The sequence below is a fragment of the Gossypium arboreum genome, chromosome 11, assembly GCF_025698485.1.
Source record: "Gossypium arboreum isolate Shixiya-1 chromosome 11, ASM2569848v2, whole genome shotgun sequence".
In the NCBI taxonomy this organism is placed as follows: domain Eukaryota; kingdom Viridiplantae; phylum Streptophyta; class Magnoliopsida; order Malvales; family Malvaceae; genus Gossypium; species Gossypium arboreum.
This window is the reverse complement of record NC_069080.1, coordinates 114,996,340-115,023,841: the sequence shown is the minus strand read 5'-3', so window position 1 is coordinate 115,023,841 and position 27,502 is coordinate 114,996,340. Positions and strand designations below refer to the sequence as shown.

Sequence of the window (27,502 nt, the reverse complement as noted above, 5' to 3'; positions counted from 1 at the left end):
ATTAGGGACTAAATCGAATAATTTGCAAAACTTGTATTCTAGAAGTTTCTAGTATGAAATTGTTTTGAAATATTAATTAGGAGGTCTTAAATAGCAATTTTACCAATTTCTAAGTCTATGGACAAAAATTGGACATGGATGGAATTTTTGGAAAGTTTAGTAGTAAGGCCATTTTCGTCATTTAGGTGTAAAATGAATTAAAATACAAAATTAAAAGCCAATTTTGCTCATCTTCAACCCCATGGCCGAATGTAGCAAGGAGAAACCATGGCTAGGGTTTTTCAAGCTTCCAAGCTTGATTGTAAGTCCGTTCTAGCCTCGTTTTTAATGATTTTTACGTTTTTGGAGTCCCTGTAGCTCGATTTAGCTTATGCTAGCAATAATTCAACTTAGAGTTCATATTTGGAAAAATACCCATAGTTGAAATTTGTGTATTTTGGTGTTTTATGATAGAATATGAGGTTTTAAATTATGTTAGACAACTTGTACTACTCGGTTTTAAGCAAAAACGAGCAAAAGGGCTTAATCGGTAAAAATACCTAATAGTCATAAGTACAAGTTAGAGTGAGAATTTGATGTTGCCATAGAAGGGAAAAATGATCAGCATGTCATAAAACATAAGAAAATAGGCTGAAGTTTAATTTACGAGCTTTGGGGCAAAAGTGTAAATATGCAAAAGTTTAGGGGCAAAATTGTAATTTTTTCAAAATATGATTTTGGGTCAATTTGAATAATGTGAGTCCTAATTAGACTATGTTTTAAATGATAGAGCAAGGAAAACTGAAATTTGAGCTAAAATGGGGAAAATACCAAGTTGTGGACGAAATGGTAAAAGTAGCCATTTTTGCATACGAGGTAAGTTCATATGTAAATGTTGGTGACATGGTTATTATTTTAAATGTTTTAATGTTATTTAAATGATATGATAATTATTATGAAATATTATCTTGTGATAATTGTTTGTTAATATGTCAAATTATGTGATATACTTGGAAAATGTGAAATACTACCTAGAGTATCAGAATCAGCATTCCGTAGAAGATGGTTGAGACACATGATTCAGAAAAAGGTCCCGTTGAACCTTAGGAATGTATTAGGATACAAGTGACATATCACCGGGATATTTTGGCATCCGAACTCGTTGAGTTGAGTCCGAGTTCACTTATGGATGCGAATGTTCGAACTCGTTGAGTTGAGTCCGAGTTCGAGAGATGTAACTAGGCATCCGAGCTCGTTGAGTTGAGTCCGAGTTCACTTATGGATGCGAACGCCCGAGCTCGTTGAGTTGAGTCCGAGTTCGCTTATGGGCGGGTTACATGGTAGCTTGGCTACATATGTGGCACTTATGTGCAAACTTTCCATGTATCCGAATTATATTCCGATGTGTTCAACGGGTAAAGTTCTACTGAAATGGAGGAATACTCTAGATGAAAGGGACGTATTGGTAAGTTTTGTGAAATGGGTACTTTGAACAGGTATGTACTTAACCCTCGGGTTGAAAAACCGATATAACAACAATATGGTAAGATGATAAATGAAAATGTGATATGAATGTCTTGGTGATGATTATGCAAATGATGTTTTATGTTTGCTTCTATGGTTATGTTACTTGCTATTTGCATGTGAACTTATTAAGCATTTATGCTTACTCCCTCCTTTTCATTCCTTATAGTTTTGACAAGCCAGTTCGGAAATCGGGAACGGTCGGAGGCTCGCTCACACTATCCGTATACCATCTTGGCATAATGGCTTGTATATTTTGAGTATGGCATGTATAGCATTATAATCATTTTGTATATATGGTTTTATGATATGGTTATTGAGTGGTATGGAAATGCTTGGTAATGATTAGCCATTGGAATGACTAATCATGATCATATTTGGTGTTATGTATGTCAAATTACTAGCTAATCCATGGAAAACCATGAAATAGGTAAAATTTACCATAAAATAGATTCAGACAGCAGTAGTAACGTGAATTTGAAAAATCACTAAAAATAGTAGAAATGGAATTAAATAATGAATAAGTTATAGAATCGAATCTTGATGAGTCTATTTTCAAATGGAAGAAGCGAAACAGGTATATGAGCTATATTTTATGAGATGTTTAAAATTTTGTGAAACAGGGCCAGAGCGATTTCTAGATCCCCTGTTCTGACTTTGGAAATTCACCATAAATTTTACAAAGATAATTAGAAGTCATGCTTTATATGTACAGATTCATTATTGAGTTTAGTTTTATTAGAGACAAACGGCATAGTCATTGAAGCTCTGTACATTGAGATATCTGATTTGTAATACATAGAGGTCAGAGTAGTCGAACCCTGAAATAGGGGAGACTTTAACTAATAAATTGTACTAATTGGCCCGACCAAAAATTCTAGAAAAAAATTACTAGATAGATATATGAGTCTAGTTTCAGGAAAATTTTACGGAATTGGCTTTCGAGTTTCGGAACTCGGGATATGATTTTTAAAGCAACTATAATACAGTTAGCCAGCTTGTCTGGAAATTTTAAAATGAATTGTATGAGCTGTTTAAGTAATGAATTAAGTCCGTTAACACCTCTTGTTCGACTCCGGAAATGGTCTATGGTACGGGGCGTTACATTGCTAACCAAATAGGTAGATCACAATATGAAAACAATAGTAAGACCATGAGGTTGAGACCCATGACATCTTAATATGATTTGGAACCACTCACGGTGTAGCCTCTAATAAGACAAAGTCAGGAATGGCAGGTTAGATACATGAATGTGCGTGTAAGTCCATATGGCTAAGACCTATGGCAAGATATGTTTGTATGTATGTTCATGGTGTAGCCTTTGATAATGTATGAATCGAAATGGTAGGTCATGGTACATGAAATTGTGTATAATCCATGAGGAAGAAACCCATGACACCTTCTGTGATAGTTCATTGAGATAGTGAGCACGCGATTCTGTATGAAGCCTTATGGTGTATTCTGGTTGGCCTTTGTGGCATGCTCAGCTAAGTCTATTTGGTAAGACGTAGTTATCTGCCCTTATGGTATGTTCTGGATAAATTCTGATTGTTTTGTGATAGATACTGCTATGATAAGGTTATGAAACGTATAAGGATAATTTGGTTGAATTAGATAAAGGAAGTTCTGAAAGAAGTATGTATCTATGTGTTAAAAAAAGGGTATCCACCATGATATTCTATTAGTGTTGAAATTGGCTGTATTCGTAGTTATGATAGACATAATAAATTGTTAATGTGAGTTTGTCTAAGTTATGTAATCGATAAATTTGAGTTGTTTTGAATTTTCCATATCTGAGTTATATTATATCTTCTTTCGAAATTGAATGAGATCTGTGTTATTTTTATCCTAAGTATTTGGGATCTTATGATAAAGTGGTTGTGGAATTCATCTGAATGAACTATGTAGTATATTATCATTATGAATTTAATGATATTCAAATCTGCATAAGTATTTGCCAAATGTGTATGTATCCGCTACTGATTAATATATGTGAACAACTGTTCTGGAGTAAGTGTGTGTTTTAAGAGATGGCCTATATGAAATGGGGCTATGAAGGTATATTATCTTACGAAGCACCTATGATTTATGAAATGTTTAGAAGGATTTTCAGTTAGACAATTAAGAAAGAATTGATATGTTAAAAGTATGATAGTTAGCGTGTAAGTGTAGGCCAAAACTATGATAGTATCTGCCCGGAATGGAAGTAAGTGGTTCAAAAAAGTAGCTGGCACATTGATGTTCTTCTAATTTGATTAACTATTCGCCAGAGTATTTTTGTGATAAACCTCACCAATTTCTCTTGAACTTACAAGATTTGCTATTGTTTTCAAGTGTGATAGTTGTTTGAATGCATTAGGAGGGTTAGGCCAGGAACACACCAAGTTAGCGGCGAAATGAGTTATTATGCATACAGTGGGATAATGGCGTAACTTAGGGTTACCCCTAAGAGTCTGTCTTTAACAAACTTTGATTCTGTAATGAGTTGTAACAAGCCTGTTGTAATATTTTATTTTATTTTAAATACTTTCCTTTGTTCTTAGATATTCAGCATTTCAATTAAAATAATAAGAAAAATATTTGCAGTAAGGAGTATTTGTCAATTGTTTCGATAATTCATTTAAGTATTCTGTGTAGTAACACCCGAGACCCAAACCTGGCAAATCGGGTCGAGTTGAGGGCATTACAACACCACTTTAGTCTCTGTCAATTTTGAAAATGAGCAAGTTGATCTCTTTCTCAACAAAAATTATAAAAAAAATTCAAAATAATTTTCAGAAATGAAAAATATATATAAGTTTCAAAATTTATATATATATTTAAAAATTATAATAGTTTTAAAAATTCTAAAGAATATATAAAGAAAGCTAAAATTTAAAATTTTCTAAAATAATAATTTTGGAACCTAAATAAGTTAATTAATGTTTCAAGTTTATCATACTAAAGTATCTTGTTATTTATTATTATTATTTTACTTTAAAAGATTTCAAATTTATGTGCTATATTGTAACAAGGATTTAATTTGACATGTTTAATTTTTAATTTAACTCGAACAATTTCACTAGATTCGATTCGATTTAAATTTCATTTTACTTGACTTGATTTGAAAAAAAATTCAAATTGAGTTAAGATGATAAAATAGACCTTATCAATCCGATTAACTCGAAAATTTTTCACTTGATTCGAACGAAACTCACCATAAGAGACAAAATAGAGTTTATAAATGCCAAAATGAAATTAAAATATTAAATTAATTAAATATTTATTCAAATAAACTAAAATAAAATTCATATTAGTAAAATAAAGTTGGTAGACTCATTACTTAAAACATGTTTAGAAAGAAGAATTATGGATAAAATAATTATTAAAGTTGGAAATGCGAGTGAAAATAAAAGATTGAAAAAGACGAAAACAAAAGGAAGAGCCAAAATGTGGGCCACATGATGGAAGACATATTAAAAGCAGCCTAAAGTTCACGTTTCTTGAAAAATGCATTTATCTCCTTATTTTTTTGGAATTTATCTCACTATTATTTTATAAAGTTTGGCTATTATTTTAATTTTAAATAAAAATGAATTATACTCTTTTAATTCATCATGTTTTTATTTTATTTCCATTCTTTTTAATTTTTAATTACTAAATAATGAAAATTTAAATGGTTTAAAATTATCTTGAATTTCTGTAAAATTAATTTATATATTTTAAACAATTTTATTATAGGTTGTGATTTTGTTCTTTTGACATAATATCTAAGATTACCCATAACCTCTCTTTAATTCATAAATAGGAGGATAATGCGCTTTATCATACTCGTGTCAATTTAATTAATACTCTATCGATAAATTAAATTATATTTAATTCAAACAAATTTTAAATATTTCGAACTTATAGTTAATTCAATTATATTTAAAGTAAATACATTAAATTAAAAATCACTATTGCAATGATAAAAATTTATTAATGATGAAATCTATTAAAATAATAAAAGCATTTGAAAAGAAAAGAAAAGAGGATTTGAATTTTGAAATATAAAAAAATAAAAAGTAAAATTTTAAAAATAAAAATAAAATTAAGTTTCAGATATACGAAGAATACAGAAAAATACAGGGATTTGAAACTAATTTAGCTTAAATTTTTTTTTATCAAACTTTGAAATTTGTCGGAAGAAAATAAGAAGAGGAGAGAGTGAAGTCCAATTTGTTTAAAGAGAGAGTAGGAATATTTGGTGTGAAATATTAAAAAGAAAATAATGGTAGGTTTCCTCCTATAATGAATATTTGAAGCAAAGTAAACTCCAAACCCAAACCAAACAATTAAAAACACCATACATACATACATACATATGAAAGCTATTATATATATTATATATATATATGTATTTGTGTTGTATTAGAGTACAAGTTTTAACATAATTCCCGTCATCACCACCCGTCAAAACTTTCCCTCAAAACCCAGACTTTCTCCTCTTTTATAAAACCAAAAAGTTAAGAGACTTTCTGTTTAGTCATCTTTGTTTGTTCTTTTCACAGAGAGAAGGGAGGCTTTCTCTCTCCTTTCCCTCCATCTTCTCTTTCTCCTGGAGTCTCTTTGTATTGAAGTATGAAAAGGAATTGAAGTGGAAAGAGGGTTTGGGGGGTGATACTGTTGAAGATAATTTTGTGGGTGGGATTTATGTTTGAGTTGTTGGGAGATAAGATGTTTGGGTGTGAATGTTTTTGTTGGCACAAACATACCGATCATCAATACCCTTTGCCTCAGCCTCAGCCTTTTTTCTTGCCTTCTCCAATTCCAGAATGGCCTCTAGGTATGCCTTTCTCTTTTTCTATTCACGACCCATTATTTCCTTTGATTTCTTTTTAATTTTCAGGAATTTCTGATTCAAATTATGTGTTTATTTTCCCTTCCTAAATATAGTCATGATTACTTGAGATATGGGTTTTTTTTTTCTCCTTTTTCCCACTATTTTCTTCTGCAACAATTGTTTTCTTTTACTTATTGAATAAAATTTACCATGTAGTATGATGATTATAAAGATTTTAGCTAATTATTTGGATAATAATATTTAAATAATAGTTAATGCAAAAAAATATGGTTGTTATTATTAAATATAAATTTATGAATATAAACAAAATTAAGTAGCAGAAGGAATATGCTTGTATGGCTCTAGAGGCTTTTTCTTCCTTTCTCTTGCCTTACATAAAAATTAAAAAGCATTTATGGATGTGGTGGTGGCCCAATATTTGCTTTGGATTTTGTAAATTAATGGCTCTTTGATGCATTGGAACTCTGGAGAAACTTGCTTGCCTCCAAAAATCTAAGACTTTCTTTACTCTCTGTTGCCTTTATCAATGTAACCATGTTTTCTTATTTTTCTTCCCCCTTTTGAAAGAATTTCTCTCCACTCTTTTGACATCAAATTAACTTCTACCTTACATATACATCGCTGTTTTCTTTCCATTAGGATCCCAAAAATTAAATTTTAATTAATATTCATAAATAAAATATTTTTATTTAATTACCAATTCTTAAAAAATAAAATAGCATGTTTTTCTTTCTATAAATATGGTTTTACCAATGATGTTAGATATTTACCAACATTTTTCATTAATAAAGTCATCCTTTTTCTTTGGGACTCCCACATCATAGTCAGAAAGAAAAAGTCATAAGGATATTGTTTGTCTGTTTTGTTTTTTTTTAATGTATATTTTCATTTCCAATACCTTTAGTTGCATTATTTTATTTCTTTTTTTCCTTTTGTAAAAAAATGGTTATTTCTTGTTTCAAGAAGAATTTCAATAGCTTAAGCAACTTGAACAAGAAGTTAGTCAATATTTCTATTTTTTACAAACATTCTAGGTTGCTGTTGGAGGTGTGGGGTATCTATCCCCTTTACCCTTTACTTCAAAGAGGGTAGCAATTTGATGGTTGTTTTCTTGATGACTTGATAACCAAGAAACAAGCTAACTAACATTCCCTGCAAATTTCTTGTTTCAACCACTGATAAGCTTGCCTAATTTATTATTCAATCATTATATGGTAGTTGAGCTTTATTATTCACTTTGATAATGATGTACTTCCATATATTTCTCAGGTCAAGGATTTGGTACTGGAAAAATTAACCTAGGGGAATTAGAAGTGGTTAAAATTACTGAGTTTGAGAGGGTATGGAGCTGCAGTTTGCTGCGAGGTAAAGCGGAAGGTGTCACGTTTTATAAGCCTGTGGGGATTCCGGATGGATTCTTCTGTCTCGGTTATTATTGTCAACCAAATGACCAGCTGTTGAGAGGGTATGTTCTTGTGGCTCGGGAGAGGGTAGCTTCGAGTACAGAAGTTTATTGTGACTATGACTCCGATACAGATTTTCCTGCACTGAGAAAGCCTGTTAACTACTCATTGATTTGGAGTACAGATTGTGGTAGTGGTTGTGGTTTCTTCTGGCTGCCGAACCCTCCCTTGGGATACAAAGCGATGGGAATTTTGGTTACTGACACCCCGGATGAGCCTGATGTGGAAGAAGTTAGATGTGTCAGGGAAGATCTTACCGAGTCTTGTGAAATTATGGACACCATACTTGCTACTGATGCCAACACATTTCAGGTTTGGAACACTAGACCTTGCAGAAGGGGAATGTTCTGCAAAGGCGTTTCGGTTGGGACTTTCTTTTGTTGCACCTACTTTGTTTCTGAAAATCAAGAGTTGGAGATTGCATGCTTGAAGAATCTTGATCCTTCATTACACGCAATGCCAAATTTGGACCAAATTCACGCTCTCATCAAGCACTACGGTGCAACGGTTTTCTTTCATCCCAATGAAGATTGTATGCCATCATCTGTGCAATGGTTTTTCAAAAACGGGGCACTTTTGTACAAAGATGGCAAGGTTAATGGTGAACCTATTGATTATTTGGGTTCTAACTTGCCGAGTGGAGGGACAAATGATGGTGCATTTTGGATAGATTTACCAAGAGATGATAATGCAAGAAAAAATGTTAGAAATGGGAACTTGGAAAGTGCAGAGCTCTATGTTCATGTAAAACCAGCATTGGGTGGAACATTTACTGATATTGTCATGTGGATATTTTGTCCCTTCAACGGACCGGCTAATCTTAAGATCGGGTTAATGAATATACAAATGAACAAAATCGGGCAACATGTAGGTGACTGGGAACACTTCACTCTTCGGATAAGCAACTTCACTGGCGAACTATGGCAAGTATACTTCTCACAGCATAGTGGTGGTGAGTGGGTTGATGCTTTCAACTTGGAATTTATTGAAGGTAATAAGCCAATCGTTTACTCATCCAAACACGGGCATGCTAGTTTTCCACATCCCGGGATTTACCTTCAGGGGTCAGATAAACTCGGAATTGGAATTAGAAACGATACTGCTCGAAGCAAATATTTTGTAGATTCAAGCACTAGGTATCAGATTGTTGCAGCTGAGTATCTTGGAGTAGTAGTTACAGAACCGTGTTGGTTGCAGTACATGAGAGAATGGGGTCCAACCATAGTATATGATTCAAGGTCTGAACTGGATAAGATAATTAGCCTCCTCCCATTGTTTGTTCGGTTTTCGGTGGAGAACATCTTTGACCTGTTTCCAACAGAGCTTTACGGCGAGGAAGGTCCGACTGGACCAAAGGAAAAGGATAATTGGGTAGGAGATGAAAGAAGTTGATACCTTATCTTGCTTTGTGTACATTCATACTGGCATGGTATTCATAGTCCATAGACCTTCCACTGTTTAAAGTCAGCATGGGGAACTTGTCGAGAACAAAGGATGTGCCCATGCTCCCGGCATAGAGAGAAACCACAAATTGATGAATCAAATACAGAATGCATAATGCAGAGTGCAGAGGTAGTATGCATCCGTGTGGCTATATACAAATTCTTTTAAGGTGGATAGAGAGTAGGTTGAAATGGGGGAAGTTGTATAAAAATGTGTTGTTTGGCATTGATCCGTAAATATATAGTGTTATGGTTAAAGGTTGTGTGCTAGTCCTTGAGTTTGATCTGTAAAATCTGAAACCAAAAGTATATGTGAAACCTGTTTGTCAATTGTCATTCTCCCTCCAATTTTTCTGTCTTATTGGGTTAATTGCATTTGCACCTTGGGTCCCTGAATTACGATTTAAAATTTAAACTTCAAAATTGAGTCCTCAAATTGTCATTATCATTCTAATTTGGTTCTTCCAACGCCCATTTCATTTAACTTTTCTAATAGATTTCTATTTTTGTTCGACCTCCAACACATTTCAGTTGGTGGCGTGGATGGTGCATTTATTAGGTTCCTTTTCATAAATGGACAAAAATAATAATAATTGACTATTATTAAAGTACTCCCCCCACCCCCACCCCCACCCCCACCCCCACCCCTATTTTTCTTGAGTAAAATAATTATGTAAAAACACATTATTTATGAAGTACAAAAATTTTATTTACATTCTTTAATTAATACTATACATATATTTTACTTTATTTATTTTATTTGCTTCAATTAAATTAGTGCAACTAATATACTTATGATATGAACTATTCCTTGTTTTTTCATATTTATTTATAAATAGATAAAAGAAAAGATTATAAAATATATGAGAAAAATATCTTAAGTATTTTTATGAGCTGATAAATTTTATTTTATTTTTGCTTGTATTTTAAAGAAAAAAAAAAGAAAGAAGAGAAAATAGGAAGATAGAATTTTTATTTGTTTCCGTTTGTATTCTAACGAGGGAAAATTGAAAATAAATACAGAAAACGAAAACAAGAAATGTGAAGAAATAATATTATTTGTTTTTCCTTGTAGTTTAAAGAAGAAAAAAATGAAAAAAGAATGAGAAGCAATAAGCATTACTATTAAATTATAAATTATGAACTAGTTCAAATACTAATTCATAAAATATTTCATTAAAACATTTAATTTAAATTATAGTATATTCATATAAAAGAAAATTATTATTTTTTCATAAAAGTGATACAATTAAATAATTTTATAATTCATTATAAATTTAAAAATTAGTTTAATCATGACATTATTTTTATTTTAATTTGTATTTGTTTATGAAAATGAAAAGATAAAAAGAAAAGTGTGAACAAGGAAAAGAGAACTAAAAGAAAATAATGAGACATGCTGCAACCAGATAATGAAACATCATCTAATAAAATAAAGTAGATTTAATCTCCATACTTTTCAAATTTTATAAAATTTCAAAATATCTGTACTTCTCAAATTTTATAAATTTCAATACTCACCAAATAATAATTATTAAATTCATTAAATTCTGATATTTGTAAAGTCTAATCGCCAAACAACTATATAATTAGTACAAGATTAATAGTTGAATTTAACCAAATGAATTTAAGCGCTGCAATTTGAATCAAGACAAAAATTTGAAAATTCAAAATTTAAAAACTATATGAATTAAAATTGATCAAAGAAAAATATAAAATTAAATGCACATCTTTCGCAAAGAAAGAGTCTAAAGAAAAAAAAACTAATGAAAGACATGAATAAAAGAGTAGTAATAATATTAAAACTCAACTAGAAACTTCAGAAATTATACAACCAATTTAGTTTTTAACACGTTAAAAGACATTTAGTGCAATCAGGCTTATCTTAACGTATGTAATAATAAATGGCGGCCCTGTACATCATAGACCATGGCTTGACACTCTAGATGGATATGTGCCCCTGCCTTCAAATTAAATCTTAACTGGTTATGAGCTATAATAACTCCATAAACATACTGATACAAAGTACCATTAAAGCCTTAAGGATGTATTAAAACTTGATATCCAAAAAGAGTTGCAATTTGGAGCAGCATAGTCCAAAATTCTGTAATTTTCGCCTATTTCAGACTTCACCTCTTTAGCATAAAAATAATAGCAAAAGCTTTTATAATATGGCAGAGAAGCAGATAAAACTTTAATGAACTCATTTCAATAAAATATATATTAGAACTCAGATTAACAGAGGGCAAATTCCAGCCAGTCCAAATTCTCAATGCCTCCTACCTGTGTGCCCTTTCAAAATTTTCAAAAAAGGTTTCCTTCATGATCTTCATCAAATCAGAACATGAATCCAACACCCCAGGCCTCAGCATGCCCCCAAAGAAACATACACAAAAATGACTGTAAATGAAGGGGCCCCAGAAAGAATGTATTGTGTTCAAAAGGGGATTGAACTGACATCATATAAGTTGTCATGTACAATCACAACAAATTACACTGGAATGACCATACTATGAAGGAAAAAATAATGATCATTATCTTTGTTACCTTGCTATTTTGCTGTCCCTATTTAAGTCCTCCCAGCTTATCTCCTGGGCACATTCCCCACATACAGTACTACAACCAAATTTTGTCCCCTGGCTTCTGAGAGTGAGCAAGTGGGCAAGATTAGTACATTTTCGTTGCACAATCCGACTCCTGAAAATACCCTGGGGTTTTGTTAAGTGATTCATCGCAGGCTCTGGTTTAGGAGGAGGGGCCACATCAGGAACAACAGGCCTGCGCTCTGCTGCAGATTCATCAAGGGATACTCGCTGTACCTCCTCCCATTCTAAGGTTTTCCGAAAGACTTCCCAAGCCATATCTTGCTCTTCTTTTGAGAGCTTTTCGTCTTCATTCTCTTGCAAAAGGGTCTCATGTTCATGGAAATTGGCAATCCACCTAAAAACATCAATAGTAGGTAAGTTACTCTAATTATTACAGAACAAATGTTGTATAACATGGCACTCAAACAGCAGAATCAGATAAAGAAGCTTCTAATTTTGTTTTTTTTTTTATTAAACGAAAATGAACATAACTGCAACAGAAAATGGAGAATACCTATTCCTTGCTAATAAAAGCTAAGACCAATAGACAAAAACAGATTGACCGTACCTTGGATGATGTTTACTAAGTAAACTTTCCATTACTTTGTCAGAGGAACAGCTTCCATGGGAGAGAGGAATCTTCGGGTTCAGTGACTTTCCAACTTCACTAGCCATATTCTGGTTTCCGTTCTCTTCACTAAGTTCCATCAAAGTATCAAAGTTCTCTTCCTCACCAAATTCAAACAGATGTAACATCTCCTCCTTGGAGATAGTCCTATGTACTTGTTGTCTATCTACCACCCTTGCAGCAAGACCTTCTTTCGTCACCTATTTGCACCATTTTCTAGTCAAAAGGCTATTCAAGAAACAAAAACCAAAGGAGGACAAAATTTCTCTTACCTGACGCTTATAAATTTTTTCTTCCATAGTCCCATGTGCCATCAATCGATAAGCAAACACCGGCTTTGTCTGGCCATACCTATAATAACAAGCATATTATGCAGTCAAAACATGTGAGTCAAATTTAACAGAAATAATTGACTTAAACCCACCTCCAGGCCCGATATATAGCTTGAAGATCATATGTAGGGTTCCAAGAACCGTCAACAATAATTACACGATTTGCAGCATATAGATTAATCCCAAGAGATCCAGCTCTGGTAGAGATCAAAGTACACTTGACTCTTTTATTCATTGGCTCATTAAACTTCTCAACCAACTTTTGCCTTTCAGAACTTTCTGTTCTTCCATCCAACCTGAGTGGTGCATGGCAAAGAAAAGAGTGCATGAGACATCTTTGTTTTCAGAATTTCTTACAACAATCATATTTACGAACAGCAGTCTTGAAAGGATCACAATATGCTATATATTAAAAATAAACCAGCTTCCCAGCAAAATCAGGTACATTTTTGGAGAAGCTTACAGCATAATAAAAAAAAATGCTTATGCAGCAAGAACCATTCGTAGAAAAATCCTATATATGCAAACACACTTTCACCATAAAAAAAGTAAATTAACAGAAAGATACGGTGTCAAAAGAGGATGATATTAAAAAAATTTAACAACTTCCAAACAGTTTCCAGTGATATACACACCTATACCAGTCTTTCCCCTTTTTCCAGAACTTCCCTTTTTTTCCGCGTCTAGGTAATCTTGAAAGATATAGTTCTATCAGATCTAAAGTTGGAATGCTCTGACTAAAAATCAGTGCCTTGTCACCCACATTTGAACACATGGTTATGATGTCAAGCAACAAAACCATTTTGCCACTGTAGTCAAGTTCCTTATAATTATTTTGGTGAAGAAGATCTCTCCACCAACCCTATTAAGGAGAAACATTCAAGCATCAGCGTGATAAGAAAATTAATATATACATAAGCTATTGTCTAATGAAGCTTCACAACGGCACATTAAAAAAACAAAACCCAAAAAACATTCACATACCTTTTGAATAAACCCGTAATCATTTTTTTCATGCAGAGAATCATTCATACTCCTCGTTTTATCTGAAATACAAGAAGCCAGACCATTTAGACACCAAGGTTAATTATATGAAAACCTATTGAACAGAGAAAGCTATTCAATGATTTTATAAACTATAAACATGGCTCAATGACTTGAAATGGAAGAGGCTGCAAAAATCAATACTCATTGACTACAAATTACTCAAAGTTTGTTTTTCAATTTCATTTACTGATATAATCAGTAACATTAATTGCCTGGGTAGGGAAAGCAGTAAGCAGACCAGACCTGGAAACCTACCAGATTGCCCCCTGTTAGGCCCGGAAATACCAAGAGGGGGTGAATTGATATTCTAAAATATCTACAAACTTTTTTAAAAATTAAAAGAGAAAGGAGAAAAGCTTACAAATTCAATTTATAGTGGTTCAGCCTCAATTGCTTACCTCCATTACCTTGGTATACCTCAACCAAGTATTTCACAATTTACGACTTAAAAATAGATACCTTTTGAGGATAAGGTATAACCTTTGCAACACTATCGTTTCACTACTTAAAATTGATACCTTTTGTGGCTCAACTAGAATACTCCCAGTTTACAATTGATGAATGAATGTAAGTAAACAAAGAAATCCTCTATAAGGAATATGTCTACACAAGTTAAGATCCCAAAGAAATGAAATGAGAGTGATTAAAGATATTACAATAAGCTCTCAAAAGAATATGTACAAGAGAAATGAAGAAAATGAATATTTGAAGCTAATTCTCTTGTGTTTGATGCTTGAATATCTCTCGTGTCCTGAAATGTTCTTGGCTTGCATTTATATCAAAGAAGTGAAATCTAGCAGTTTGGAGTTGTTGGAGATGAATTAGAGCTGTCGCAAGTATTTATTTCGTGCATTATATGCAGTCTACAGGGTCAAGTCTCGAGACTTTGCTAAAAATATAGCTGTTGGAAAAGCCTGGGTATCAGTACTTCAAGACATGTACTAATACCTCATAAGCAAGTTCCGACACCTTCAGGCAGGTACCGATACCTTGCTCCCCTGTTTTGCAAATTTGGCTACTGACTAGACTTGTACTGATACATCCCATCCATGTACAGACACATTGCTCCCCTGTTTTGCAAATTTGACTACTGACTTGCCATGTACTAATACCTGGACCTCTGGTATCAATTCTCATCCCTTATTGCCTTGAAAACATTTAGAACACTTGAAAATACTTGAGGAGCAACTCAAAAACATTTGATCAAGTATAAAACACATATAGAGACAGTGTTGGAGCTTATTTGACACTAGAAGACATTTGAGGTCTATTCAATTAAAACTGTTAAGGGGTATAAAATATAATTTTAATCGTGACGATTTGTTATATCAAAATAATTGGAAAATCAAAGCTATCACCCACTATGTGTCACACTAACTCTGCAATTTCACACCCTAAAAAGACAGTATGTTTCTGATTCCGCAGCCCCACTGTCTTTTATTTATTATTATTTTTTCATACATGCTAATAAGTTGAGAGTTACTCTATATTTATCCAACTTACTAATAATGAGCATATATATTGTTATTATTAGCAGTTCAATAAAAAAAAATAATACCCTACAAATTCCACAGATCATAAGAACAAACAAGATATGAATCTAAACACGCAACATTAGTTCACTGCATTCAGGGAAAAAAAAAATATCAACCTTATCTAGTCGAGCCATAAATTCAAAACTAACATATTTAGCAAGCAAATTGATGTCCACTTGTAAATAAAGCTAGGTACAGAAAATATGAAGAGAAAGAGTGAATACCTCCTACACCCAAATTATAATCTACATTTTCATCACTAGAGCTCTCATCTGCAAGGAAGTTTTCAGCAGCATCTTCACGACTAATATAGTTTCTATCTTCTTTGTTCAATTGCAGTATCCCAGGATGGTTCCATATCTACTAATTAAAAGAAATAGTTAAGTCAAAACAACATGCATTCAAAAATATTTCTTTTAAGGGAAAAAGTAGAGAGAGAAAAACAAGAAAAAAATTGATATGAACCCTTCTACTATATCATTTTCAACCCATAGATTCTAGAAAAGTCAAACATTTAATTGCAAGTAAAAAGAATCCTAAAAGCATCATGGAACCTAGAACTTAGGAAAATATCTAGGTTTGTTCATAATTTTCATCTCTCACTGTAAATATCTATTAGTTGGCAATTTACTAAAACCAATCAATGAGCCTCTTTTCTTGAATTACTCAAATAGTGCTCCAAAGTTAATGAGATAGATGACATGTTCTATCATTTCAAAAATAAGGCATCAAAATATTTTAAGAACAAAGATATATGCATCACTCAAACAAGGCTGCCTATAAAATACTGAAAAAAAGTGAAGACCATATTATTTTCTAAAAAGGTTGAAGTGCACCTGCTTTTAGATTAAGAAAGGTTTGTCCAGTTCTATAAGATATCATGGATCTACTTTGGTAATCCTGTAAATCTCAGGTGTAAACCTATTGTAACTTATCATGTCATTTCATAATTTTTTTTTTTTTAACAATCAACTTTTATATAACACAGTAATTCCGGAAGGGCATTAGGCTTGAAGATCCTCTGAAGAAATGGGGGTTGTGGCTTGTATTTGCATTCATTAACACTTAAGGATGTTGCATACAAAGAGGTTTTGGACAACAATTGGTGAGACTAGCAGGATAATCTGGAACCTCACTGGTTTTGAGCTCAAGTTTTAAGTTTTCCATGCATCTGAACAAATTTGATTTGGTTAACTGATTCTACCTCTTTTTTTCATCTTCTTCTTTGTGATTGGTTCATTAATAGACAAACATGGCAATACAAAAATTCAGGACATCCTCATTTCCACCATAATTTTAACACATACAGGGATTGTTTTGCCATGCATGCATGTATCATGTGATAAAGCAGCTTTATAAACTTAAAGAACAAGCCGTATAGATTGTACCTGAGCCAAGGCCTGGTACCCAGCAAAAAAGCTCTTCCTAATTTTCTCATTAGAAGGTCTGTCATTTGCAAAACCATGTACATCAAGGAATCTCTTGTAGAGCTTACGCTGTAGTGGAGAAAGCTTTACAGCAATAACAAAGACAGTTTTAGGAGGCAAGTCTTTTTTCACCACACTCATATCCATCCTCTGAACGAATCCTTTTAACTGTTCATAAAGGATGTGGGACCTTTGATTCATAATTTTTACATCTTCATGCGTTGAATTTGTGTGCTGACCATTTTCTATTGGATTTTGGAAGCTGCATACACAGAAAACCAAGATCACATCAAATTGACAAAAAAAGGAGACATAGAAGAATGAGGATGATACAGAGGTTAGCGCCTTGCCGGTTCCTAAACTCGTGGCTGCTTCCAAGAAAACCTTCTCTTACAAAATCAACCATCTGTTCCAAGGAAACCCAATAAGAACAGTGTTTGGAACATGGGAAAAGGAGATTTCTAGCTAAAAAATAATAGCTCACACAGTAGTACTCCATGAGATTGTTCTGAAGTGGTGATCCAGTTAAGGCAATCCTCCTCTGACACTTCACTTGTTTCAACGCCTGGGTTGTATCAGCCCTGGTGTTCTTAATAGTATGGGCTTCATCACAAACTAGTATATCAGGACCATCCTGGGAGTAGAAACAAAGCTTGAGTCAGAGACAGAAAATCCTTATAAATGGATGTAACAGAGACGATTTGCCCAGAAATGATGCAAAATATGATATACATATATATGTAGCAAATTATCAGTCACTGACCTATACCATAGTCAAATCACCCCAAATCATACAATATCCACATCCATTTTCAATTTGAAAACGAAGCAATGCTTCAATAACCACACAGGCCTAGCATTGCAGCACAGTGCATAAAAAAGCTATACTAGTTTATAACCAAGAACGCTCATGGCAAATGGTTTCAATACAATGCAATCTAAATCTGTTTTGCTAATAAAGCAGCAATATTTAAACTACTCAGATAATAATCTATGTTGACCGTACATTTCACTATTCCTACAAGTCAAATATACCATTTGAATAATCAATAAAAATTTCCTGGCAAGTTGTTGAAGTTAATAACAATCACCTGCAAAGCATAACAAATATCTCTAGCCATGTTGCGATCTTTCACATGTTTTCCAAGAGACAAGTTTCGAAAAGCAGTATAGCCTATTAAAAAAATTCCACCTTTCCTTCTCCACTTGGCAAGCAATTCTGCCCGTCTCTCCCTGAAAGAAAATAATGATAGCAGCAAGCATGTTAGACAGTTGATATTTTCCTTTTTATCCCCACCTAAATCAGTAGCAATTTTCCACAGAATGGAAGAGAGAACAGGTAACTGCCTCATAAAAGTGCAAACTGGCATATTTGTAGGGCAGCCCAAACATTTCTTTTTTTCTTTTTTCACTAAAAGACCTGATTATGCAAGTTCACAATCATTTCTAAGATAATGCAAATTTATTAACACTTATGATTCCAATTATAGCTCCTATTCTTCCCATAGTTTTATCTTAGTATCCATCCAGAAGAACATGCAAAACTTCCCCCTTATCCTATCCTGACAATGATAAAACTAATCTTAGCCACATGTTTGCTTCCTCTAGCGACACATGTTAGGCTTCTAGAACTACAAAATGCATCCTATTTTATGCTAACAAGTTTCAGTTCTCCATGGGCAACTGCAAGGCAGGATTTTCCACACTATACAGATCAAATGTGCTCTTGCCAAAGAAAACAAATCTTTGTTTTACAATGACACCTGCAGAGGCATAAAATTTGGGTACACCATCATTTACGCGCATAAAAAACACTCATATAAGGTTGTAACAATAGTAAGGCATGGCAAAATAGGATAAACTTCTAGTTGAATATTTCGAAAAAACATTAACTGAACCTTGGCACATCCTCTAACATGTAGACACGGAGGGGCTTTAATTCTGAAGGTCTCCACTTCATGAACTCCTGGCGCCAGTTGTGCAGCACATTTACAGGAGTGACAATAAGTGCAGTTTTTAATCCCAAATCAACACTTCTCATTGCAGTGTATAAGAAAGCTATAACCTGCAATTAGAACTAGACATGTCAGGCAAGCTAATCACCAAAAAACTTGGACCACAAGGAGCACAAATCGAGTGTTAGCAGTGGGAGTAATACAAGGTCAGAACTATGACACCAAAACATATACTAGCAGGCATGCCTGCACGGTCATACCAAAAAGAGGACAGGGGCCGAAAGAGAGGAATAGAGAAATATGAAGAAGAGGGAGTAAATATACCTGAAACGTTTTACCAAGGCCCATTGTGTGAGCTAGAATGCAACCAAGACCCTTATCCCCAGACTTCACTTTTGTGATTGACTGTATAATGTTTTCCCACATAAATCGAATCCCAGCTATCTGCAGCAATAAATCAACCAAAAAGACATTCAACAGTGATTGAACTTACTAGCAGCATCACGATTAAAGACTTTCAACCAAATTCTCTAATAAGAGCCAGAACCAAAAAGGGTGGAAAGAATTAAAAAAAAAAAAAACCCCTTCTTAGCGCACCCTCCCCAACCCCCCTTCTGTATGTTCAAAATAACATAAAGCGTTGTAATATCAGTCAATGGGTAAAAATATTGCTATGAGAATGGTTTGATGTATCTAGACCCAATCAAGAGCAATAGCATATATTTTCATGAGAACTCATGAAATCCAGGTTTACTATGTCAGAATTAAAACTTGAAAGCAAATTGAAAAAAGGGAGTAACTAAAACCAGATGACAATTTTCAGTACAATAGGATGTGACATAATCAAGCAAATTAAATTATAGCTTGCTCAAAACAAATGATGAATAGCCCAAGTAAACAACAATATCAACTGCAATCTTATATATCAATAACTTATACAAGTATGAAAGAGAAACCTGATGGACTTTTAATTTCGCTGATATGCTTGGGGGAATCCTTACAGCTTCTTCACCATCCTCCCTCCTAACATTCACTATATAACCAGTATTGGCATCACCAAGCACCTCTACACTAGCTTCATCTAATAAGTTCCTACTGCAGCTTGAAGAGTTCATGTTATATTTGGCAGAAAACTGCATTGATTTTAAGCGCTCTTGACGTTCCTACAAAATTGGAACACAATGCAAAATTCAGTACCAGAAACCAGTTCAATTTAAAAAGAATAAACTTAGCATAAGATACCTTTTCTATTGCAATTTTCCTCTTTGTCTCTTCTCCTAATTCAGCATCATCGAGAATCCTTCGAATTTTCTTTTTTTGCTTTCGCTTAGAACTAGTACAGAAGCACCCAACCGGTTATTAAATCAGAGAAACAAGCCTTAGAATATTTGGAATTGTTAAATGCTAATTGGTCAAATTTTAAATATGCCAAAACAGACAACATGAAACCCCTACACATTCACATCGATGGCTAATAGGACATAGGCTATATAGAAAAATGGTGCATAATTACATTAGACCTACTGACTGAATCAACCTCATAGTTTAACTGTCATATTGTAAATAAAATGGCACAGAATATCCATGAAAAAGAAGACATTGAATGAAGACTACTAAAAATTGCTAAATTGCAAAAAAAGGAGGGGCATAAATTGCACAAACTGCACCTATATAAAAAAGCCTGAACAGTAAGTTATATAACAAGAGATGATGATATTTGTGTCATATTGATGACACATGCATGAGAGGCATGGTTTAAAAAAAAGGGGTACATTGAAGCATTAATTATAATTTATAACATCTTGGGTCTGCCATGACTCCAGGGAAGAAATACTTAAGTATGAGTACTGAAAACATTAGCTTCTATTGTATGACCAATAAAAATTATGCAACAAGCAACCTCCACATCCTACAACAACACTTGCTAAGAGCATTCTTGACTCCAATAAGATGTTGCAGAATACTATTAATACAAACTCAGAGAAGACAAGCATATATAAATATTTTAAAATCAAATAAATGATGAAAAAAAGGAAGAAATGAAAAAGAGATGCAGATTGTCTAAAATTTTCAGATCTCAAATGAATATCAGGTACCTGACGGAAGTACTAATATCAGCATCTGAGTTCTCTGACTCACTATCAGAACTAGAAACCGTTGTGTCTGAAGATCCCATGGCTCTCTCTAAATCTGATGTTAATTTTTGCAGAATAGTTGGCGAGCAGCAACAACATTGCCAACCTGAGGCCTGGACCTCAAGCAAATATTTTTCACCAATATTCTTCCTTACACACTTTGTACAAAATAATGTTTTGCATGACTCGCAACTCAATAGGTCATTGCTTTTTCCGCACCATCCACAATAACACTCTGAGCACTCAGAGTCCTGTCACAATAGAAAAAAGGTCATATCTTACATATTTACTGATACTTTTAACAGAAGAACCTGATGAAACAAATTATGCAGTGGTTATTTCATGGGACTATTTAGTAGTATCGCCCACATATTGTCAACAATGCAATTAGTCTGCACAATTAGTACCTTCATATGCATTTTCTCTTCCAGGAAGCATTTGCAATCCCTGCAAATAATTACTTTAAGAAGTGGATGTTGGTGCACCTCAACAGCCAGTTTATGACAAGCGGTACAAATGAACTTGTCAGTTAGACACTCTGAAGAAATAGATTCAACACCCACATCAGCATCACTTTTTCCGGGCATAGTAAGCTGATCCTCCAATTTGGAGGAAATCAAGTCATCCTTCACTGTAATATTGGCTTCGTCATCACTAGCTGTGATAACAGTCCGTGCCTTCTTATTATTTTCATTAGCCTCCATATCTTCATTTGAACGCTTGGACCCAACAGGTATTCCAGAAGCAGACATATCTACCTCGGACATGCCATTAGGACTAGACTGTGTCCTGGTCAGTTTACTTGATTCAAAACTTTCAAGCACATCATCCTTCAAAATCTGACAAGCAAACCCATTCTCATTATTAGGCATACATTCCCTCTCTTCTCTATTTGCCTTGTTTGAAATTGAGTTAGAATTGTCTTCTAAAGGCTGGGACTGATCTAATTTGCTTTCCGTTACCTGATCAAAAGAGCAAAATTCTCTTGAGGGGCAACGTTTTAGTAACATAAAAGGAGAAAGAATGTTAAAAGTCCTGACATGCATAGTCATATATCATTTAAGTTTCATCTTAGGCCCTAAAGAATGTTAGGTCCTCTGACATGCTAAATTATTTCCATTTGATCAACTAGCATAGATGAATATGCAAAGAAGCTTTCTTCTTTTGTGTAATTGGGTTTTATTGTTAAGCAGTTCCTAGAGTATCAAGTGACGGGAATAAAGTTGAATATTTATTGCTCCTTTTTTTCCCGAGAAGGGACGGTGCCTTTAGGTAGTCTCCTATGCAGGAGACAGTCTTTGAAGCATAAGGACTAGTCCAGAAGTCTCTGCAAATACCATCATCAGACTTCCCATTATCTAGTACATTTCTGACAACAAAACTGACTATTTTTCCTCACAACTATTGACAACACAAAAGCAGCACCCCTGAAATCAAGTCCTCTGCTTTGTGCCATCGAACAACTGAACCTTCAAAAAATATTTTGCCCAACTCTTACCAATAGACCTTCTAAGCAAAACTGAGAATCCAACTTTTATTGATACAAGGTACACAGTTGTCCCATTAAACCACTATTACTCCTTCAAGAATAACTAGATCAAACTCCAAATGACCTTTAAATCCATGCAACTTTTTCTTATTATTATACTATAACTGCAACACTTGAAATTTCTTGAGCCAAACCCACCAAAAAGCCACATGATTTATCAGATTTGTACTATATAAGGGTACACTAATATAACCTCATATGTTACTAAACATCATGACCTATTTCATTTACTGTTAAACTAATTAAATACTATATCAAATGGAACTTAAATTTCATCAATCTTCAGCCTTAGTGCATGAGAGCTTTGTTACTTTAAGTCAATGACAAGGTGTCCCCATATAGACACATGAACTAATCTAGGGCAGCACAAGAAGAAAAACAATAAATGTAATTGACCATAAAACCTGTTTAGATCTCCTTCGATGTCTCGTCTTTTTCAAATGCAGCTGAAATTTCTTGTCAATATTTACATCATCTTCCTCTTTGACCTGTCAATACATCATAGATGTTAATGCAAGGATAGATGAGCTGTAGGAGTTGGAACATTGACAAGGAGGATACTGTAGAAGATAACATATGGTTACAGATTACACCATAGAATGTCCATGACCCTGAGCAAACTCTATCAGTAGTCACTACCCAGATGAATATCATCCAGGATGCATCTTCCAAAAAAGACCAGATAATCAAATTGAGGAAAAGAGATTCAAACAAAAAGTAACATTTAGAAACAAGTGTTTGAAAAGGAGAAGACCACTCCAATGTACCAACTACAAAACATGACAGAAAATTATTGGAAAAATTGATACAGCTCAAGGTGATCAATGCAGGGAGCTGCTATTAAAAATATCAATAGATTGATATAAAAGAAACTGAATATACATTCCCATGCAGTAAAGGTTCTGGGAATGAAGAATAATTACATCAAACGATGCTGACTAACCTTTCTAAAATTTTTCCTTTGCTCTTCAGAAAGAATCAGCTCTCTCTCATTTTCTATGGCATCTGCAACCAGTGGATTATCTGAACTGCCGTCAACATCTTCAATCTCCTCCACCTATAAAAAATGGTTACCAGAAACTTCATCCACAGAACAACTGAATCTATACAGACTACAAAAGATTTTATGAAAGGAGAAATTTTAAGCACATAAAAGGTAATCATCGTAAATTCTTTTTGTTAAGAAGAAATACAACATTTGAGTTGACAGAAATCATATCCATGAATGGAAAAAATGACTAGGTATAAATTTATTGCCAAACTCTTTGGTACCAAAACCAGGAATGAAGAATATCCTAGGGCATGGTAGAATAGGTAAGGGGTCAAGGCATGCCACTTAGATTATTTTTTGGTACAACGGGTAGAGGAGCGATGAGGGGATTCAAATCCAGCTCTGAGTAAGGGACAAATTCACTAACCATGGAGCCAAATGCTCAGGTGAATCCAAAAAGCTTTTGAGCATCTGTCTCAGCCTGATACATAACAAGATAAAATTGCATGCGGTAATTTTAGGGAAGACATTATTCTAAGGTTTGTGGTCCAAAGTCCAATTCCCTTCTTCAATACTCCCTAGTTCCTCATCTATACCCCGGGAAAAAAAAGAACGAAAGAAAAAGGAATTCTAAGAGCTAGAAACACCATGTTGATGATAAAAGAACAAGATTTCTAAAAGGGCTTTAGTCCTAGCTTATGAAAGAAAAGGAATTTGTCACCTCATTGACTCCAGGAAATTTAAGTCCCATTAATGAAGCTTGCTGTGGGGTGCTGGCCAAGTAGACAGAAGCCCAGTCCTTGCTGCCAAAACCAGTTTCATCCTCAGGTAAACCATTAGAACAAATTTTCATGAAAGAGCTCCACTCTATGTCCGATTTCCCTGTTGGTGCCTCCTGGCTAATATCATCAGAAAGCTTCTTTTGCAGAAATCCACTAGCACCTTCCTCCAATAGTCTACCATGTTTCCTGATTCAAAAACATTGATCTACAAATCAACATAAGCCTTTTAGAGCAGAACTAAGGGGACCAAATTTATTGCTAAAACCTTGATGTGGTGGATGAACTTTTACAGCACATATACTTTGTTTTAGTTCTAGAATTAGACATGTCTAGATAACATCAAACCTTGAAACTAGGACCTTGGGTTTAGGTCAAGGCCTTAGGCTGAGCAGTAGTTACCTGTGGCTGGCTAATTAACTACACATACAAAAGCAATGTTTCACAAAATGGTGGCTAATTAACTAGCACTAACAGAATTTTCTCCTCTTTTTCTGTATAATTCAACTATCAAGAAGCATAAAAAATAAAAGCTAAGGATTAAAATGTCACACACAGACAAGGGTTATATTTATCTACTTTGTATGGTACAATACATTTAGCAACACTCTCTCAAACGGTATGGTCAAATTTAACTGGTTCATTGCTACTCAATAATTCAGAATCCTAAGACAGAATCATACCTCCTTACAGGCCTCTGGGTTTGAAGATGCTTTTCAGCATCAGCTAAAGACTCAGCAGTTTCACTAGTAACCTGAGATCCTACCCAGTGCGCTCTTCTTTTCCAAGCTTCAGTGCAGCAACCATTTGGAGCTTGACTCTCAATCCACTTATAAAGGCTGGGTAATTCAATACCAGCCCCATCAAGTTGTTCCTGTTCAGAAGACAGATGTAAAGAACAACCATACTTTCTAGGCAGGAAAAAAGAAAAAAGACGGGGGTGGGGGAGCATAAGAAACTGCATTTGCCACTAAAATAAACTTCGGGAGAAGAATCATATGATTCAAAAAGTAAACAATGATATACCAAAGGCAATTATTAATTACATTAGTTATCAGTAATTCATTGGAAGAATATATAGTAAGAAAGGAACAGGTTGAAAGGGAATATTAAAGAAACTCAAGATTAGTCTCTAGGTTGCATCAAAAGAAGAAAAGCTGAGCTGAGACATCATTGAACAGAAAATTTTTCATCTCCCAAGGAAAAGAAGTTAAGTTTGGCCTACAGAGCACAACTTAAAATATAAAAGATAAAATCCGAGCTGACATTCAAATGTTAATTTTCCACATAAAATTAATTTTATGAATAATAATACTCATTCACACAAAAATATATGTCTCAGGAAGCAAAGATTTTAACCAAGATAGAAGAAAGAAGCAGACCAACAATTGTGCACTCTCTGTTTCAAGCTCATCTAGCACAGCTTCCCATTGCTCTATAAAAGTGGCCATTTCATCTGCTACAGCTGTCTCCAACTATGAACAAAGTAAAAAGAATCAGAGATAGGAAAGAGCAGCATAATTTTGATGAGATAGAAACAAGAGAGTTTACTAACATCATCCCCCTTAAGAGTTTGTGCCAGCTCCTCTCTCACTTCACTCTCCACATTAGCAAGAGATTCCTTTTCAAGTGTTTCTTGAGCCTCTGCAGCCTGAAATGAATGTGAGAAAACATTCCAACATAATAAAGAAAAATAAAGCATCAAAGTGGTCTGAATAAACATGGTACCTTGCTCTCAACTTCCAAAAACTCAGATACCAGCTCTTCTATTTCCTTCTCAGTCAATGGCTCCTGCAAATTTCATGTAAAAAAGTGTGTCTAAGTACAAATAATTCAAGCATTAGAAACACAGAAGAATATAAGTAGCAACAGATATTATGAAGGTGAAGTTCTTAAAATCCATCAAAAAGATGAGTATTATAATGATAAGAAACATCAGCATTCACTTACCTCAAAATGCAACCCATCATCTTGTCCAGATGTTGATGGTTCATCATCATCATCTGAATCAACAATAAAAGAACCACTAGAGGCTCTGTCAACATCTTCAACTTCATCATGTTTTTCCTCCATCTTTATTCAAGTTGCATCAAGAAAGAGAATAACCCTCCAAAGCAGCAGCAGCAGCTAAAAGGATGGCAACTAAACATATCAGAAAACTAAGAAACGCACCGATCAATCAACCAAGAGAATCACATAGTCTTGGCATACAACAAAAAGGAAACAGAGATGGCAAGCATTCATGATTACTTGAAACAGGTTTCCTTAATTTTCTCACACTACCCTCAAAATTACTTGCAAGCGGCTTCCACCAATGGTGTCTCTGTATTGTTACATTACACATTAAAAAACACCAACTTTTGTTAGAACAAAAGGATGACTCAGGAAAACGGAACTAAAACTTCTACATTTATGTTAGGATTTTTGGAATCAAATCCTAATATTTTTCCAACTACAAATTTGCTTCATACTAAGAGAGTTAAGCAATAAAAAATCCCTAACTAAAAGAAAAGCACAGAAAACAAATCAACAACAAAAAGCTAATGACAACATAAACACAAAACAGGTGGCCGCAACTAACTAATACCAGGTTATCAATTTGAACAAAGCAATTCCTTGATAAAAAGAAGTAATAAAACATCAAAATTAGAACACAATATCAACTTCTAGGAACAGTAAAAAAAAAAACCCTCCTAAAAACCTCACATTTGCAAAATTTCTCATTTTTATATAAAAACTCTCTTGAACTCCTATAACAACAACGCCATTAACATAATGCTAAATCACTTGAAAACCCTAAAATAATAAAATTTATAGAAACAGAAGAAATAAGACTAGAAATAATAAAAAAACGAACACGCGATTCCAAGTTCAAGCTCTATTCAACTTCGACCACGAGCTACTCTGCTAAGCCACTGCCTAAAAGATTAGTGAATTGGGAATCGGGGATCAAAGAGAACGAGTTGACTCACCAGAAGGAAAGAAGATTCGCGATTGAAGCGGAAATCCAACTCAGATTTCTTAGAGGAGGGAAACGTTTAATATACTTCGTTTTTTAGGACACGGAAAAAATTGAAAAATTAGAACCAAAGAACTAAAAATTTCGGCTTTTAAAACAATTATTATTATTTTTTGAATGCTTAAACCATTTTCTTTTTATTTTCTTAAAACAAATTTTAGGGTGCTTCTAATGGGGGGATTTTGGTGATTGTGTCATTTTGGAAGGGCATTTTGAAAATATTAAATTAATATTTTAATCTTTTATTATAATTAAATTTAAAATTTAATCTTTATATTTTAATTTGATAT

General features: G+C 33.8%; 2 protein-coding genes and 1 long non-coding RNA gene across 4 annotated transcripts; 2 read left to right on the top strand and 1 right to left on the bottom strand.

The window, feature by feature from the left end:
* The first annotated feature begins 226 nt into the window (after positions 1-226).
* On the top strand, positions 227-1,911 carry LOC128283801 (uncharacterized). The gene is made up of 3 exons (XR_008274211.1): positions 227-301; positions 770-855; positions 1,673-1,911. It is a non-coding gene; the product is annotated as an uncharacterized LOC128283801 (long non-coding RNA).
* Positions 1,912-5,862: 3,951 nt separating this feature from the next.
* LOC108474007 (hypothetical protein At1g04090) lies at positions 5,863-9,560 on the top strand. The gene is made up of 2 exons (XM_017775866.2): positions 5,863-6,307; positions 7,595-9,560. Exons 1-2 carry the CDS (start codon positions 6,175-6,177, stop codon positions 9,178-9,180), a joined length of 1,719 nt encoding a protein of 572 aa, XP_017631355.1. The 5' UTR covers positions 5,863-6,174; the 3' UTR covers positions 9,181-9,560.
* A 1,863-nt stretch (positions 9,561-11,423) lies between these two features.
* Positions 11,424-27,380, bottom strand: LOC108473537 (protein CHROMATIN REMODELING 20). 2 transcript variants are annotated; one of them, XM_017775165.2, is made up of 27 exons: positions 27,166-27,380; positions 26,444-26,516; positions 26,144-26,320; positions 25,922-25,984; positions 25,749-25,844; positions 25,576-25,668; positions 24,877-25,067; positions 24,136-24,382; positions 23,367-23,480; positions 22,828-22,911; positions 21,282-21,836; positions 20,836-21,125; positions 19,982-20,072; positions 19,696-19,902; positions 19,064-19,183; positions 18,683-18,849; positions 17,876-18,017; positions 17,269-17,418; positions 17,135-17,190; positions 16,746-17,046; positions 15,582-15,717; positions 13,760-13,821; positions 13,411-13,637; positions 12,868-13,071; positions 12,716-12,794; positions 12,384-12,643; positions 11,424-12,170 (listed from the first exon to the last, which is right to left on the bottom strand). In XM_017775165.2, exons 3-27 carry the CDS (start codon positions 26,264-26,266, stop codon positions 11,774-11,776), a joined length of 4,455 nt encoding a protein of 1,484 aa, XP_017630654.1. In that variant the 5' UTR covers positions 26,267-26,320; positions 26,444-26,516; positions 27,166-27,380; the 3' UTR covers positions 11,424-11,773. The 2 variants fall into 2 exon arrangements, with proteins under 2 accessions (XP_017630654.1, XP_017630655.1); XM_017775166.2 differs by lacking the exon at positions 26,444-26,516 and having other exon boundaries at positions 27,166-27,375.
* Between the last annotated feature and the right edge of the window lie 122 nt (positions 27,381-27,502).